This window comes from Euleptes europaea, chromosome 1 (assembly GCF_029931775.1).
Source record: "Euleptes europaea isolate rEulEur1 chromosome 1, rEulEur1.hap1, whole genome shotgun sequence".
Lineage (NCBI taxonomy): Eukaryota > Metazoa > Chordata > Lepidosauria > Squamata > Sphaerodactylidae > Euleptes > Euleptes europaea.
Window position 1 is genome coordinate 159,115,854 of NC_079312.1, and position 15,924 is coordinate 159,131,777.

Sequence of the window (15,924 nt, forward strand, 5' to 3'; positions counted from 1 at the left end):
TCTGTGTTATACTTCCAATAACACTGGGATACATTGGCAGAGAAATAAAATTCAGCTCTAATTTCTAAGTTCTTTGTGCATGGGAGAAGTATGTCCTCATCCTCGTAAAACTTCATTTTAAAATACAGGATGATCTTGACAGGCAGGAGAATTGGGCTATAAAACCAATAAAATGCATTTCAACAGAGATAAATTAAAGGTCTGCATTTAGGTTGGAAAAATCAAATGCATAATTATAGGATGGGGAGGCTTGTCTTAGCAGTAGTGTGTGCGAAAAGTATCTTGGGGTCTTAGTAGACCAAACACTGAATATGAGTCAGCAGTGATACGGTAGCTAAAAAGGCAAATGTGATCTTGGGCTGCATTAACAGAAGTATAGTGTCCAGATCACGTGAAGTGATGGTATTGCTTTACTCTGCTCTGGTTAGACCTCACCTAGAGTATTGTGTTCAGTATTGGGCACCACAATTTAAGAAAGATGTAGATAAGCTGGAACATGTCCAGAGGAGGGCAACAAAGATGGTGAGGGGTCTGGAGACTAAGTCCTATGAGGAAAGGTTGAAGGAGCTGGGTGTGTTTAGCCTGCAAAGGAGAAGACTGAGAGTGGGTATGATAACCATCTTCAAGTACTTGAAGGGCTGTCATATAGAGAGGATGGTGCCGAGTTGTTTTCTGTTGCCCCAGAAGGTCGGACCAGAACCAACGGGTTAAAATTAAATCAGAAGAGCTTCCATCTAGACATTAGGAAGAATTTTCTAACCGTTAGAGCGGTTCCTCAGTGGAACAGACTTCCTTGAGAGGTGGTAAGTTCTCCTTCCCTGGAGGTTTTTAAGCAGAGGCTAGATGGCCCTCTGTCAGCAATGCTGATTCTATGAACTTAGGCAGTTCATGAGAGGGAGGGCATCTTGACCATCTTCTGGGCACGGAGTAGGGGTCACTGGGTGTGTGTGTGGGAGGTAGTTGTGAATTTCCTGCATTGTGCAGGGGGTTGGACTAGATGACCCTGGTGGTCCTTTCCAACTCTATGATTCTATTATTCTATAAAAAGCTGACATAATTACCTCATTGCAATATGTGGTCCCACTCCAGTATCTAGCATACCCTGCGTGTGGGTGTATGTGTATAGTGTCGTCTCCCTTCGAAGTACTGACCCTACTTAGCTTCCGAGATTTGACGGCATCGAGCTATACCATGCCGCCTTTCCTCCCCTAGCATACCCTGGAAGGGGAAATATGTTGATCTAAAACACACATACACAATGCTTGTTTTCTGGATGATATTCCAGCAGCTTGACCGTGAAATGAAAGAGGACTGTTATCTTCACTCTTCCTGTGCAGGAGTATTCCATTGATAGTTCTTCTTAGCCTGTATTTGTTAAGCTTCTGTGGGTTCCCTTACTCAGACTGCAGTGTACTGTGGCACATGAAAGAGAAATGGGAAGAAGAGGGCAGAGATGTATTGCTCCAGTACAGCAATTATCTCCTGTGTATGTGGTGCAGGAACTTTTCCTATGCTCCCTTCGGGTGCCCTTCAAGTATTCCAGCTGGTAAAACTGTGGAAGCCAGCTAGTTTCCATTAACAGCTTTCAGCAAAGAATAGATTATCATGAATGAATGGTGAATTTCCCCCAAAGGTACCCTCATCTGTTCTGCTCTGGAATGTTTACACAGCATTTTGACTCCTTCAGTTGCTTAACTGTGGTGAGGCTGGGTAAAGAGGTATATTTGATATAGAATAATTTGCCGCCTTGGGAAGTTGACTTTGTTATGATGTACTCTGCTATAGTGAGCTTGCTGAAGTACTTCTCACAAGGCATAATTAGACCAAGGAACTTGCTGCATTCTGCTGTTAATGTAAAAGGTAAAGGTCCCCTGTGAAAGCACCAGGTCATTCCTGACCCATGGGGTGACGTCACATCCTGACGTTTACTAGGCAGACTTTGTTTATGGGATGGTTTGCCAGTGCCTTCCCCAGTCATCTTCCCTTTACCCCCAGCAAGCTGGGTACTCATTTTACCGACCTTGGAAGGATGGAAGGCAGAGTCAACTTTGAACTGGCTACCTGAAACCAACTTCCATTGTGATCGAATTCAGGTCGTGAGCAGAGCTTGGACTGCAGTACTGTAGCTTACCACTCTGCGCCACGGGGCTCCTGCTGTTAATGACTGCTTGTTTATTTTATTTTTGAAGCACCAAGAAGATTTAAGGTCACACATTTAGAAGGTCAGTGCAGCATACCTGTACATGGTTACCTGAAATAAATTATTGTATGCTTCATGAAGGTAGCATTGCTATGTATTAGTCATATGGGGTATATTGTGTAGGCATTGTATGTAGCTCTTAACTGAGGCAAAAGTTTTACTCCAGGCTGAGAAACTTCTCACGTTGAAGGTCCCGCATTGGCGCAGGAAGCTTCCTTATAACAAATCAGACTACTGGTCCATCAAGGTCAGTATTGTTTCCTCAGAGTGCCAGCGGTTCTCCGGGGTTTCAGGTGGAGATCTGTCATATCACCTACTACATGATCCTTTTAGCTGTCAGGGATTGAGCCTGGGAACTTCTGCTCTGTCACTGAGCTGTGCCTCCTCCCCTAAAGATGGTGGTAGCAGCACTCATGTTATGGCAGGGAAGGTGGAGGGCCTTTAATAAAATATGTAAATTCCATCCTCATTTTAGTCTCCCCAGCTCTGTTCACATTATTCCTAAAGAAATACATTCAGTTGCAGAAAAAAGCAGGGAGGCATGTGCTGGCAGCTGTAAGCCTCTTCCCCTCTTTTTCTCACTATGCTTTTGAGAGTTGGGATCCAGAAAAAGAAATACCCCTACCCAGTACTTGTCTTTCCAGCAGATAATATATATAATCAGTTGATACCCTAGGAAAGGGTATCAACGGATTATATATAGGTGGTTGATAAAGGAAAGGGCGATAATGCTCAATAGATTATTCCTTTCACTAGTCAAAGCCAAAGAAGGCTAGACAAGTCTATGGTGGAGCAGTCTGTCAATGGCTACTGGTCATGGTGAGTGAAGGGAACTTCCATATTCAGAGGGAGTAAACTACTGAGACCCAATGCTAGGAAGCAACATCGGCGGGAGGGCCTTGGCCGCTATTGCCTGTTTGGTAACAGGATGTGGTGATGGCTGCCAACTTGGAAGGCTTTAAGAGGGGAGTGGACATATTCATGGAGGAACGGGGTATTCATGGCTATTAGTTAAAATGAATACTAGTCATGCTGCATACTGTACCTGTTCTCTCTAGTATCAGAGGAGCATGCCTATTATATTGGGCACGGTGGAACACAGGCAGGTTGGTGTTGCTGCAGTCGTCTTGTTTGGGAGCTTACTAGAGGTACCTGGTTGGCCACTGTGTGAACAGACTGCTGGACTTGATGGGCCTTGGTCTGATCCAGCAGGGCCTTTCTTATGTTCTTATGATAGCTCTCCAGGTTAGTTTGTTTGCTACTTTCTTTTCTATGACCCAATAGGTCCTGAGCAGTTATCTGTTAGAGGAAAATATGATGGAGAGATATTTGGCCACGGCCAATGTTATATTTGGATCTCTATCCATCAGCAAAAAGGGGACTATTTTGTCTCTTGTTATGGGGGCAGGAATTCTCGCCAATATGGGGGTAATCCATTTATCTTGGTGGTGTGTGGTTTGCTACTGTGTGAAACAGGATGCTGGTCTAGAAGGACTACTGCTCTGATCCAGCAATGCTCCTCTTATGTTCTCCCTTGGCCAGTGAAATCTCTTCATCAGTTTATCTCCTCTCCACACTGTGATAAGAGTAACATTTATGGGGGCTTTATCTTATTTTGGGATGAAACCTATCTTCCTGCTGCCCCCTTAATGCCAGCAGGAGTTTTTTCAGGAATTTATTCATTGCTTTCATTTCCCAGCAAAAAGAACAGCCAAATCTGAGCAATTCTTCTGTGGCCTTCCCCTGGTGGAGCTGAAGTGTGTGCATCGCTCCCCTTGGAGCCAGCCAGGGTTCTTTTAGATCCTGATATTGTCTCAGATAAAAGGGATGTTTTGAAGTTGTTAGTGAGGCACTTGCCATTTAGCTGGAAAGTTCCTTCATCCATTGTATCTAATAGACTCTCAGGGACCTGGGGCTCTTGGAGCATGGCAAGAGATACTGATGCACAGGAGGGAATGTCTGACCCATTGAAATTTGTGTGGGGCAGAGGGGCAAGCAGGCAGGCAGCTGGCTGGCTAAAGAGTGTTGGTATATAGCAATGTCCTGTGTACAAAGAAGAAGAAATAAGATCTAGAGCTGGAGATCAGACAGCCCTCCTCAGCCAGGCATGTATAGCTGCATAGAGATGGTGGCAAGACCCATGGGTGGCCCTTGCCTAAAGGTAGAGGGTAAATACACTCCCCCCCCCCCAAGCCTTTTAAAAGAGTTGGAAACAGGGCAGGGACCCCATGACGGTCCTGTAATTTAAGCACTGGGTGGTTCAGAGCTATTCTTGTTGCAAACAGAATCTCCTATTGTGGTTCTGCAAAGGCTGAAGTTCTGTTCAGTGTCCATGGAGGATAGGTGCTGAGGAGATATAAAGGCACAATGGCCAAAATTATTATTCTGAGTTATAAATACCCACTTACCTGCTCGCTTGTGATGCCGTCCTGGTGGTTGAGAAGGGAATGTCTCTCTCTCTCCCCCCCCCTTTTAGTGGGAAGACTTTTTTCTTTGAATGTAGTAGATGTGCAAGTGGCTGTCATTGGAATCTATGGGCTGATGGACCACTAAAAATATTTGTGTGTTAGTAATGTTTGTGGCCTCATTTTGAAAGACTGTGCTGTGCCTGTCATCTGGAGATGGGTGCAGCCAATCTGCCTTGCTTGTGAACCACCTTGAGTTACCTGGAGAGTGGTGATTTGGGTGAACCTTTATTTTAACCTGCATGGCATTTTTCTTTTCAGTGTATGGTCCGGGGGGGGGCGTGTCAAGTATTGGCGTTGTTCAGCTAGCACTCCAGTGTCCTTTAGCTGCACAGGAGCCACTTCTCCGAAAGAGGATCCCAAGCAGCTGGGCTGGTAGCTGAATGACACAGCCAAATGGTGTCTGCATCTTTTCCAGGTGACTGCATCTTTTGGGCACAGTCTCCAGCTTTTGGAGGTCGTCTAATGGGAAAGTGGTTCCTGCGAAGCTGGAGTTACGTATAATGGGCACCTGAGTAAATGCCTCAGATGGGTTGGTGGACTAATGGGGGCTCTGTGTTCTTTCCTTTTTTGACATATTTTTGGCTCATAGGGGTTTATAACTATGCATGGCATGGAGAAAGTGGATACAGAGAACTTTTTCTTCCTTTCCTATAATATTAGGGCTCAAAGGGCACCCAGTGAATCTGATAGGCAGTTGATTCAGGATGGACATAAGGAAATAACTTCTTTACTCAATGAGAAATAGAATTGCAGAATTCTGTCAGTGGATGCAGTGATGGCCACAAACATGGATGGGGTTAGACAGATTCATGGAGGTCCATCCATGGATACTATCCATGGTGACTAAAGGGAACCTTCATATTCAGAGGCAGCACAGTGCTAGGAGGAGCATAAAATGGAAGGCTGTGGCCTCTATGCCCTGTTTGTTGATCCTCCAGAGTAACTGATTGGCTGCTACGTGGAGCACATTGCTGGACTAGATGGACCACTGTCCTGATCCAGGAGGGCTCTCTTTGTGTCCTTATGACTCTGAAATAAAAACAGCTAATTCTATCTAGTCAAGCAGCAAGCCACATTTCTTTAAAAATTGCCTAAAACACAGATGGTCAGAATAGGGAAAGCTTTCATTGTATATTACTTTTGTTGTGATATAAACTATATAAACTTATAAAGCTATATATTTAGATTAAGGAATGAGTCCTCCCAAGGGGCAAGCCATGATCACGTCTTACACAAATGATTCAATTTGCTGTGTCATTGTCAGTTGAGGTGCTACCTTCTTGGAAGATAGGGCTAAGTTCTGAATGCTATGGATCCACAGCTAAGGCAATAACAACAACAACAAAGCCTTAAGAATGCAAAGGTCTCATTAGTTTGATGGATGCTGCTGTAGTTTATTATGCGGGGAAGCTCTCCACTCCATAAACTCCCTCCAGTGGTGGAAGACACGAGAGAACAGTAAATTTAGTCAACATGTGCTCTAAAAAAGCTCAAGCAATGACCAAAAGAGATACAAGCTCTTCCATGACTCATCCCCAACAGTGTTTCAGAGCTGGTTTACCTCTTGTCTGGGAAAGAAAAGGAATGAGAAGTTCTCAGTCTGTCATCTTTGTAGCAGGACCACTTTCCCCTCCTTAAGCCCCTGCTTCTCAAAATATGTGGTAGATGTGGGGCATGAGTTCTTTGGAGGGAGCCACATGTCCATGTCCTGTAAGGCAGCTACTTTAAAACATCCTGCAATAAAGTCAGGTGGAGAGCCGGTTCTCATGGGTCAAGTGAATGTCCAAGCATCACACATACATCCCATCCCCATTCCCTCAGATTTCTGCTGGCGGGAGTATGGTAATACTTGACAGTTTTCACCTGGCTGGCTGGAGGCTACATTTGGCTGTCATCACAGAGCTAGTTGTCTGGAAAGTTTTTCAGCAGTCACCATGTAGTAAGTGGTGGTTTGAGTCTTTCCACTGTGCTGGGCCTGGACATACTCTTCCGGTTTTTGTTCAATAATGATCAGACTTCTTCCTTCAAGTGTCCTTCCTGCAGTGATATTAGGATATGCTGTAAAACTGTGTAGTTTTGCACCTTTCATGCTCTCTCTTTTTAAAACATTCTTCTACCCAGGTCCTGAAACCTGATGATATTTCAGACACTCTTCTCTCCCCCCCCCAAAAAAATTAAATGTTTTCACTTGGATGCAGGCATTTACCTAATCTATTAACTGATGATAGGAATGTGTGGCCTCCCTTGGCAACCTGTTTTCCTGCCCATGCAGTCTTGGTTAGAAGTTACTTCTGATTATTTTGATCTAAATCTACGTGCAGTTTCAGGACCATTCTCCTTTGTCCTGCTCTCCATGGAGAATGCATAGCATTGCCTTCCATTACTGGAAGGTTTTCAAACTTCCATCTATGCTTCAAGCCTTTTTTAGATTTGAGTATGTTCCCTTGACTTTTCTCCAGGGAGCTGGCATTCTCATTCTACTTCATAATATATGCAAACTGTTTCAGTCATTCATAGGTGCGCCATATTTTGAACACTTAAGAGTTGGGGTTATCGGTAATTTTGTTTCCCTTGTGTTTTGCAAATTGCACTCATATTTTGGGCTTAAGGGTTTAATTCAATCCAATAGACTGTTGCTTTTAATTGGTGTTTTTTTTCCTCAGTGTTTTTTGTATCTGAACTTGCTGGCAGGCAGTTACAATGCAAGTTCACAGTGGTAAAGCTTGTGGTGGTTGTACTCATTTTTGTTTTTTAAACATCAGTTCTAACTGGGAGGGAAAATCTGTTTTGAATGTATAAATGTTCATTATCTCCATGGGGTGCTAAGTAGCAAGGTATATCTATGACCAGCTTAGCTGTTTTTTCTTGCGTGAGTTTGGGAAAGGCTGGTTCCAAGCCTGCTCTGCAGTGTTGTGCTTAGTTTTCAGTCTCGCGGCTCAAAGGATGATCCATTTTCACTGGTAGAATGAAGCAGCGTTTGTGCATCTGGAGTTCAATATGTACCCTCTATGCACCGGCATCATTTCTCAGTTCAGGCTCAAGCAGCGGATGACAGCAGAGAGTCAGCTTTCTGAAGCGAATTGCTTGGACAGTTGCTGCTGTACCTTGCCACCGAAAGAGTCAAAATTAGCACTGGCCTGTGGCCACTTGTGCTCTAGACCAGCGAAGTCTGAATCAGGTCTTGCCTCATCAGATGCAAGACTGACAGCTGCCCCTTCCGTGCAACATTTAGAAGCGGTGCTAGCTTCTGTTTTGTGAACTTAACTCCATTTGACAGCCTCCTTCTCCATACAAAGGGCAGCTGAACAGAGGCAGTGGCAGGAAAACCTGCCAAAACGTTACTGTATTGGCCTCCACAAAATGAAAATTAGCTGGGAGAGATGTCCAGTCCTTTTCTTTCCAGTTAAATGGCATGTGTAAAAGTCGCTCTTCCTTGTAGGTTGGCAACATAAGAAATTACACTCCTGTATTTATTACCAATGCTTATCTACTATTCATTTCTGTATTCCTGTTGGAAGCTGATATATTTCCCTTGTTTAAAACACTCTTTGATTTATATATAAAAAGTAGTTTACATTTTATGCTGTTGAGGCTTCAGTTCTGCAAACTTCTGTTTGTGCAACTGGAAGTCGTTTAGTTAAGTAGGATTTTTGGGTGGTGTTATATCCTTCTGCAGCAGAGAGGGAGGAAATCTTAGACCTGCTTTGGTTTATGTCTACTGTTCTGACAGAGCCTGTCTCTTTTTCAGCAGAGTGTCTTAAAGATGGATATAGAGGACTGCAATGGGCGTTCTTACATATCCGGTATGTTCTTATTTTGACTTATCTGTACTTAAGTTTATAATTTTAAATGCCATTTTCCTTGAGGTGCCATCATTACAAAGGGCAGAGTAAGACTTCTGTCTTTGGGTCACATTGAGCGTGTACACTGGACCTTTCGGTGAGGCTAAGGGGTTGGGGAATCCAACAAGTTCCTCCAGCAACTATTTGATGCTTGCCCTCTGTACATGGCGAAGCAACTGGTCCTTGTGTTTAGTGTTTGCTTGAAGATCTGGGTTGGTAAAATGGGAAGGAAAGCCTTACTTCCCCTCCCCTTTCTGCCAGGTAGTGATTATCTACAATTGGCCCATCACTGGAGGGTACAGAAGCTGACCTGGTCAGCTGTGCAATGACCTCCTCTGTCCCCACCCACATTGAGCTCAGAGCCATGCTCTGGAGTGCATTCAAGGGAGGAGCCTATGTGCCACCAAGTCATTATTCAATGACTTTTGTGGGGCTTTTCCTGGCTACAGTTCACCTGGATGGTTCACTGTACTCAGTGCAGCTGCGAATGGAAGGCATCTCCTGCCAGGTTACTGTTCTGCAACCTAGTGGGGGTTTTCATTAGGAAGATGTAGAGGAGTTCAGTTAGGGGAGGGGAAGGCTGGCATCTGTTCAGATTTAACCAGCATTTCACCAGCGTAAGTATAACTTATATTTGTTCCTGAGTTGTCTGCATCATTGCAAATACAATATTAATTCCTGTTTGTTTAATTATTGCTAACTGAAAAGTCTGAATACATGTATGTTGCCTCCCAGTTACAGGGTATTGCATTTACCATAAACAAATCTTTGTGCAATAGACTAAAGCATAAACTACCTTTCCATTTATTTATTTTTTTGCCATCTAATCCTAGCTGATTTACAGAAACCCCATAGGGTTTTCAAAAGGAAAGAAATGTTCAGAGGTAGTTTGCCATTGTCTGCCTCTACGTAGCAACCCAAGACTTCCCTGGTGATCTCCCATCAAAGTACAAACACGGCCTGACCCCGCTTAATTTCCAAGATCTGATGAGATTGGGCTAGCCTGGGCTAGCCTTCCATTAAAGGTTAAGGTAGTCCCCTGTGGAAGCACCAGGTCATTACTGACCCATGGGGTGACATCACATCCTGACGTTTACTAGGCAGACTATTTTTATGGGGTGGTTTGCCATTGCCTTCCCCAGTCATCTATACTTTACCCCCAGCAAGCTGGGTACTCATTTTACCGACCTCAGAAGGATGGAAGGCTGAGTCAACCTTGAGCCGGATACCTAAAATCAACTTCTGTTGAGATCGAACTAAGGTCATGAGCAGAGCGTTGGACTGCAGTACTGCAGCTTACCCCTCTGTGCCACGGAGCTCTTTTTCATTCCATTACTTTGACCAATTATAATTCTTAGTGAACCTATACACTTATTTTCCAAAGTCTGCTGGTACTGGAAAATGTAGCTTCTATCTGCTTTCAGCCGGTGTGCTAGTTGGTTTAGCCATAGGCTGGATTTTCCTGTTACAAGTTAAGAGGCTATAGGAAGAGTTTGACCAGGATTGGGCAATCTTTTTGACCTGAGTTTCTAAGCCCTGCATCATCTACCTATGGAGATTCTGGTATGCCATCAAACAAAAGAGGGAAAGATGATGGCTGTGATTGGTCAGATAACACTGGGAGCAAACTCACCTTGAGCAAAGAATAGGCCCTGTGTACTGAAAAGAGGGGTCTGGTATGCTGCTCTTTGGCACATATGTCAGCAGGTTACCTACTACTGTCTTGTACATTCAAAATACTATATTTCTTTAAATTGATGGGCACTTTGTAACTTTTGCTAGCTGGAGTAGTTTCTTTCACTGATTCATCCACAAAGATAGTTAGATGCCTATCTTATCTGCCTTGCTGACGTCTATCCTATTGGTGATTGTATTCTTTAAGATTAAATGTAGGGGTAAGCTAAAGTTTGAAGCTATGACAGGTACGGGGGCGGGGGCTAAGTGAAATATCAGGAATGCATTTGCTGATGAAGTGTTGACATTATTGTACCGATGATATTTATGGCAAACTTTAGTGATGTAGAAGGCCATTTCCAAAGAAGGAGCTGTTACTTCAGCAGGCAAAAATAGGCTGATCTCATGAATATTTACCTTGAACAAAATCCTACTAACTTAAGTGATATTTACATCCAAATAAGCTTGTGAAGGATTGCGAATGACGGTAGAAGTGTAGAGAAGATGCTAGTGGTCAGGCATCAACAGTGTTCCTTGCATGTGTGTGTAGATTTCCTACAGCAGGTAATGGTTAGGTTAAAAGTACAAAAAAGCCTCCCCAAAGTGTTGTTTGTGTTAGACACTGATGCAAAAACTTGCTAAAAAGACAGCAAGATATAACTGGAAATTAGGATGTATAATCTTATTTTGTTCCTCCATCTGAGACCTGGAACCACAACAAAATCAATTCAAGTGTGATAGTAAAAGCTAGTTGTACCTGAAAGGCATTAATTTAAATATACTGTGACCGCATTGGCCTTGGAAGGCATTATTAGAAGGAACCCACCAGGATTAATTAACCAGCTTAATTGTATTCAGTCCATGCCTGTGGGAAGGTACTGGATTACTAGGGATGGGTACCCATTAACTATCAGACAGACTGATTGAGAGACAGAGCTGTGTAGTGGTTAACGCACCGGCCTAGTGTCTGGGAGACCCAGGTTCAAGTCCCCTCCCTGCCATGGAATCTTGCTGGGTGACCTTGGGGCAGTTGCACAGTCTCGGAGTAACCTACCTCCCAGGGTTGTTGTGATGATAAAACGAAGGAGAGGAGAATGATGTAAGCCTCTTTGGGTTCTCATAGGTGCGAAAGGTGGGATGTGTGAGTGAAGTATATTTTATTTATTTATTCATTCATTCAATTTATAACCTTCCCTCCCCGGCCAAGACCAGGCTCAGGGCAGGGAACATCATCAAACATATCAAACATTAACAATAAAAGTAATAATTCTAAAATTAAACAATAAAACCCAATTAAAAACCCTTAAAAACTCCGGATGGCGCTTAATTTGGCCCATAGTGCCCGGAATAAGCAGTAGGTTGCCCCCCCCCAATAATGAGAGTAACATAGAACGTGGGGGGGGGATATAAATAAACCAGACTCTGCTCTGCTCAAGAATAAATTCTAACTGCAAGCCCCCTTTTTATTCTGGACAAAGTAGATTGACGAAGCTGTATGGGGTCAATAGGTATCAAAAAATGGGAGGAGGCTGTATCGGATACCACTGAAAATGGTTAAATGTTTATCAGAATCCACAAACTATATGGACTGGACGCACTGTGGGGTGTGGATTTTAGCTGCAGTCCCTTTGCACCCTAGGAGAGTTGTGATCAGTGGTGTCCTGGGATCCGTGGGGACTAACGGCTGTGTGGGTTGTGGAGGGAGCTGCGGTGAGAAGGGCGAAGGGGGCACATTCATCCCGCTTCTCTCCCTCCCATGTGCTGACAGAAGAGGGAGGTGTGACGGATCGAAGGGAGAGTTGGCTTTTTCAGGGAAATTAGGTCTGTCAGAAATTTGATGGCACACAGAGGCTTGTGGTAAAAATTCGAAACAACAGGAATTTATAGAAAGGCAGGATGAGGATTTAGGCAGGTAAAGTTGGATTTCAGAAAGGTATTAGGATATTCCAAAAACAAACAAGAGAGTAGGCGCTTCACAACAATATATATTTACACAAGAGAGGTTTGGTTCTTCTTGATGGTATGGCTAAATTCACTTCAGGATGCTAGATCTTTGTTTTCACTGAGGGGCTTGTTTTTGTTTGTCAGTTTCTTGGTTAAATTTCACTTGAGTTGACTTTAAAACACTCCCATTTCAGTTTCTGGAGTAAGGTACTACAGGGACACTCTTCACCAGTTTAACACTAACTGGCCTGGGATTACTCAAGGCTGGAGAGACAAGTCTCCTCAACCTTACTTAGGGGTCACTAGGTACACCTGAGATGACTTCCCTCTCCCTGGGTTTTGAGAAGTCTTTTTCCTTAGAGCTAACTCCCAGTGTCAGGACCCAGACGCACTCCATTCACTCAGAGTGAGTGTCCTTATGGCCCAGTTGCTGATTCTGTATTAATCAAACAACTTAAAATTGTGTTCCTTTATGTTTCACTCCTGAAGACTAATCCTCACGCAGCACCCAGCTGCCATGAGCTTCTCAGAGCTGGAGCGGAACTGCTCCTCTCACTGACTGGGAGCTGAATGTCACACTTTCACTAGTCACTCCCAGGACTCCCTTTAGCTGTCAATCAACTGCCTGTAAGGCAAGAACAGCCTCCTGGTTTCTGTTGCCTTCTTCACAGGACAGGCTGTTTTGCTCCCTCCTTTTCCCTCGCAGTAGCCCCTCTGATCTGCAAGAGTGTTAATCCACATGAGTCCTCAGATCCTGGACATCAAGTTTTGTAGGGTCTGAAGGGACTACTGCCGGGAGGAGAGTTCAGCAACCATGCTCCTCCTATTGATGACGGCTGGATCCAAAACTCTGAAAGAAGAAGGAGAGTTGGTTTTTTATATGCTGACTTTCTCTACCACTTAAGGAAGAATCAGAACAGAACAGACTTTATTTGCAGTCATAAACCATCAAATATCCTAAAAAATTGCAATTAAATACATACATAAATAGTTATGAACCGATACTACAAAAGGTAAAAATGTAGTGGAGATTAAAAACTGGAATAAAGGGATAAAATCCTCCAAGTTATGCATAAAACAGTAGAGATTCTAATCACAGAGTGGTTGTTCCAGAGCCTTACATGAATTTTGTCTTATTTTAGTTGCCAGCCAGGCAAATCTAGCCATACTAACAGATAAATTTGGTGTTGTATCTAACAAAAGGAGCTCTAGACGATGTTTTCTGAGAGGTCTGGGACAATCCACTAACAAGGGAACCAGAGGGCCTGGACATATATGATCGTACAATCACCTTCCCCTCCCCACAACAGACACCCTGTGAGGTAGGTGGGACTGAGAGTGTGTGACTAGCCCAAGGTCACCCAGCTGGCTTCATGTGTAGGAGTGGGGAATCAAATCCAGTTCACCAGATTAGCCTCCGCTGCTCATGTGGAGGACTGGGGAATCAAACCCAGTTCTCCAGATCAGACTTCACCACTCCAAACCACCGCTCTTAACCACTACACCATACTGGCTCTCTTACACTCTTAAGTAGCTACGTAGAACAGGCATCGGTGAGATCAAATAATCTTTGCAGGTCCCCAGTAGTGCCCTGGAGTTTGAATAGTACATACTTTTAAAAAAACCAATCACTACCGGGTGAAGTGCATGTGATGTGATTAAAACATTGAGCATGGATATTTGGGTAGATATCAAAAGCCTGCCAACATGGGATGGTGGGAAACCAGCAATTCACATCACAGAAATCAGTGGCTGGGGGAAGAAAACCAAACACACAAATTGTGTGTGGCTATTTTGCGGAATGCTGATTCTCAGTAACAAGGAATGAAAGGTTAAATCATCCAGAGTAGTGAAGGCTAAATTTGTAATACTCCCCAGGAGGACAACTGTTGATAAAAAGAAGCCTGCTGGGGATCAGATTCTGAGAATAAGAGGTAAAGCACTAATAGTTTTGGACAAATCAAGGTTTGGTCATTGATTGTTTTGAATCTAAGGGTTTGTGGGAACATCTATGACATTAGTAAGCTTGAAAAGTACAGGAAATGCCACTGGTTAAATTTGGTACGTGATTGCTTGTAGTACAGGACTTTTAAAAAAAGTTACTGTGTTAAAATATAGGAATACCCTCTTGGCTCTGAAGGGTTGTCAGAGAGCCTGCATGGTATAGTTATTCCAGTGTCAGACAAGGATCTGAGAGATTAAGGTTCGAATCTCTACTTTGCCATGGAAGCTTATGGGTAACCTTGGGCCAGGCGCACACACTCAGCCTAACCTACCTCACAGGGTTGTTGGGAGGATGAAATGGAGGGGAGAAAGGTGGGGTATAGATGAAGTAAATATTTCAGGAATAGGTGAAACCTTGCAAACTTGGTGATCTTGAAGGGTGACCAAGAAACTTGTCCACCTATAGAGATCAGACAAGTAACACAAGTTCAGTATGAGAATATGTCCCCATGGTGCAGTTTATCTGCAGCATGTGCACACATGAACACATGAAGCTGCCTTATACTGAATCATACCCTTGGTCCATCAAAGTCAGTATTGCCTATTCAGACAGGCAGTGGCTCTCCAGGGTCTCAAGCAGGGGTCTTTCACATCACCTAACTGCCTAGTCCCTTTAACTGGAGATGCCGGGGATTGAACCTGGGACCTTCTGCATGCCAAGCAGAGGTTCTACCTCTGAGCCATGGCCCCTCCCCAAATGTGTAGGTCTGCACGAGCCTCTCTTTTTCCACTGACCTCTGTCATTATTACATTTGTGACATCAGTATGTCATACAGAACAGGAAGAAGTAGCGGACAAGGTGAGTGCAGCTTGGGAAGAAAGCAGCCGCTTGCCCTTTAGATGGAGAAATAGTCAAGAGATCTGAGTGTTTGAATTCGAGTGGTCCACTCAAGTGTGCTTAGCCACCTTTAAAATAATGAGAGGTTTGAGTAGGGTCCTAGCTGTTACTGGAAAGGCAGTAACCTTGTTTGGTCAACCTTATGTCCTCTATTTAAATTGATTTCTTGAAAAGCATGGAACAGCTTTTCTTCCACCAAGAGTCCAGAATTACAATGACTAGTTCACCAGTGGCAAGCACATCTCTTAAATCTGTTGACTGATGGATGGGGCTCCACTGAGTCTCACTGCTTCTACAGTGCCTTCAAAGTTCAGCATGACATCAAGGTAGGGTCAGTGAAAATAGACAGCATAAGTCAGACTACAGAGATTAATTTCCCTGGAGAAAATGGATACTTTGGAGGGTAGACGGTATGGCATTGTACCCATCGTACCCCACAGGTTCCATCCCTAAATCTCCAGGAATTCCCCAACTTGGAGATGGCAACTCTACCTCTCCCCATCCCCCACTGGCAGCCGGAGGGGGGACCTGGCAATGCTTTCATACTGATGGTGTATTTATGGAATTTAATATGTAATGCTTTTGTTTTCTTTAAGCAAAATTGCAACTATACCCACTACTTAGAGAGAGCAATAAACTGCTGCACCCTATACTACCTTAGCACGTGTATCTTAGGGGGTTACTGCACTTTGTATTCCCAGTGATGTATTAAGAGTTTGAAAATGTTATAAAAAACATGGCTTTAAAAGGGTTTTTGGATACCATGGCTTATAAATGGTTGGAAGACGTCTTCACAGCTAAAGGGGCCAAACAAAGTGCAAACAGTATTTTTTATAATGTTTTAAACTCTTAATACATTGATGGGGATACAAGTGCTGTAACCCCCTTAGTTTCTGCTATCTGAGGTGGGTGGTGGGTGGGAGGCTGAAACTGGTAAACAATTTCTGTAGTCAA

The 15,924-nt window shown here is 43.7% G+C and overlaps 2 protein-coding genes across 9 annotated transcripts in view; one reads left to right on the plus strand and one right to left on the minus strand.

The window, feature by feature from the left end:
- PMEL (premelanosome protein) overlaps nucleotides 1-15,924 on the minus strand; it is a 330,809-nt gene that overhangs the window by 140,664 nt on the left and 174,221 nt on the right. The window lies entirely within an intron of this gene.
- Nucleotides 1-15,924, plus strand: part of IKZF4 (IKAROS family zinc finger 4) — a 74,720-nt gene that overhangs the window by 17,241 nt on the left and 41,555 nt on the right. For 4 of the 8 annotated variants that reach the window (XM_056853664.1, XM_056853650.1, XM_056853673.1 and 1 more), the window contains exon 2: nucleotides 8,420-8,471. The exons of 2 other annotated variants lie outside the window; for them this stretch is intronic. In XM_056853664.1, the coding sequence (XP_056709642.1) occupies nucleotides 8,432-8,471 (40 nt within the window). In that variant the 5' untranslated portion in view covers nucleotides 8,420-8,431. Of the gene's footprint in view, nucleotides 1-8,416; nucleotides 8,472-15,924 lie in introns of all 8 variants that reach the window. 2 more of the 8 variants (XM_056853658.1, XM_056853683.1) reach the window with 1 other exon arrangement.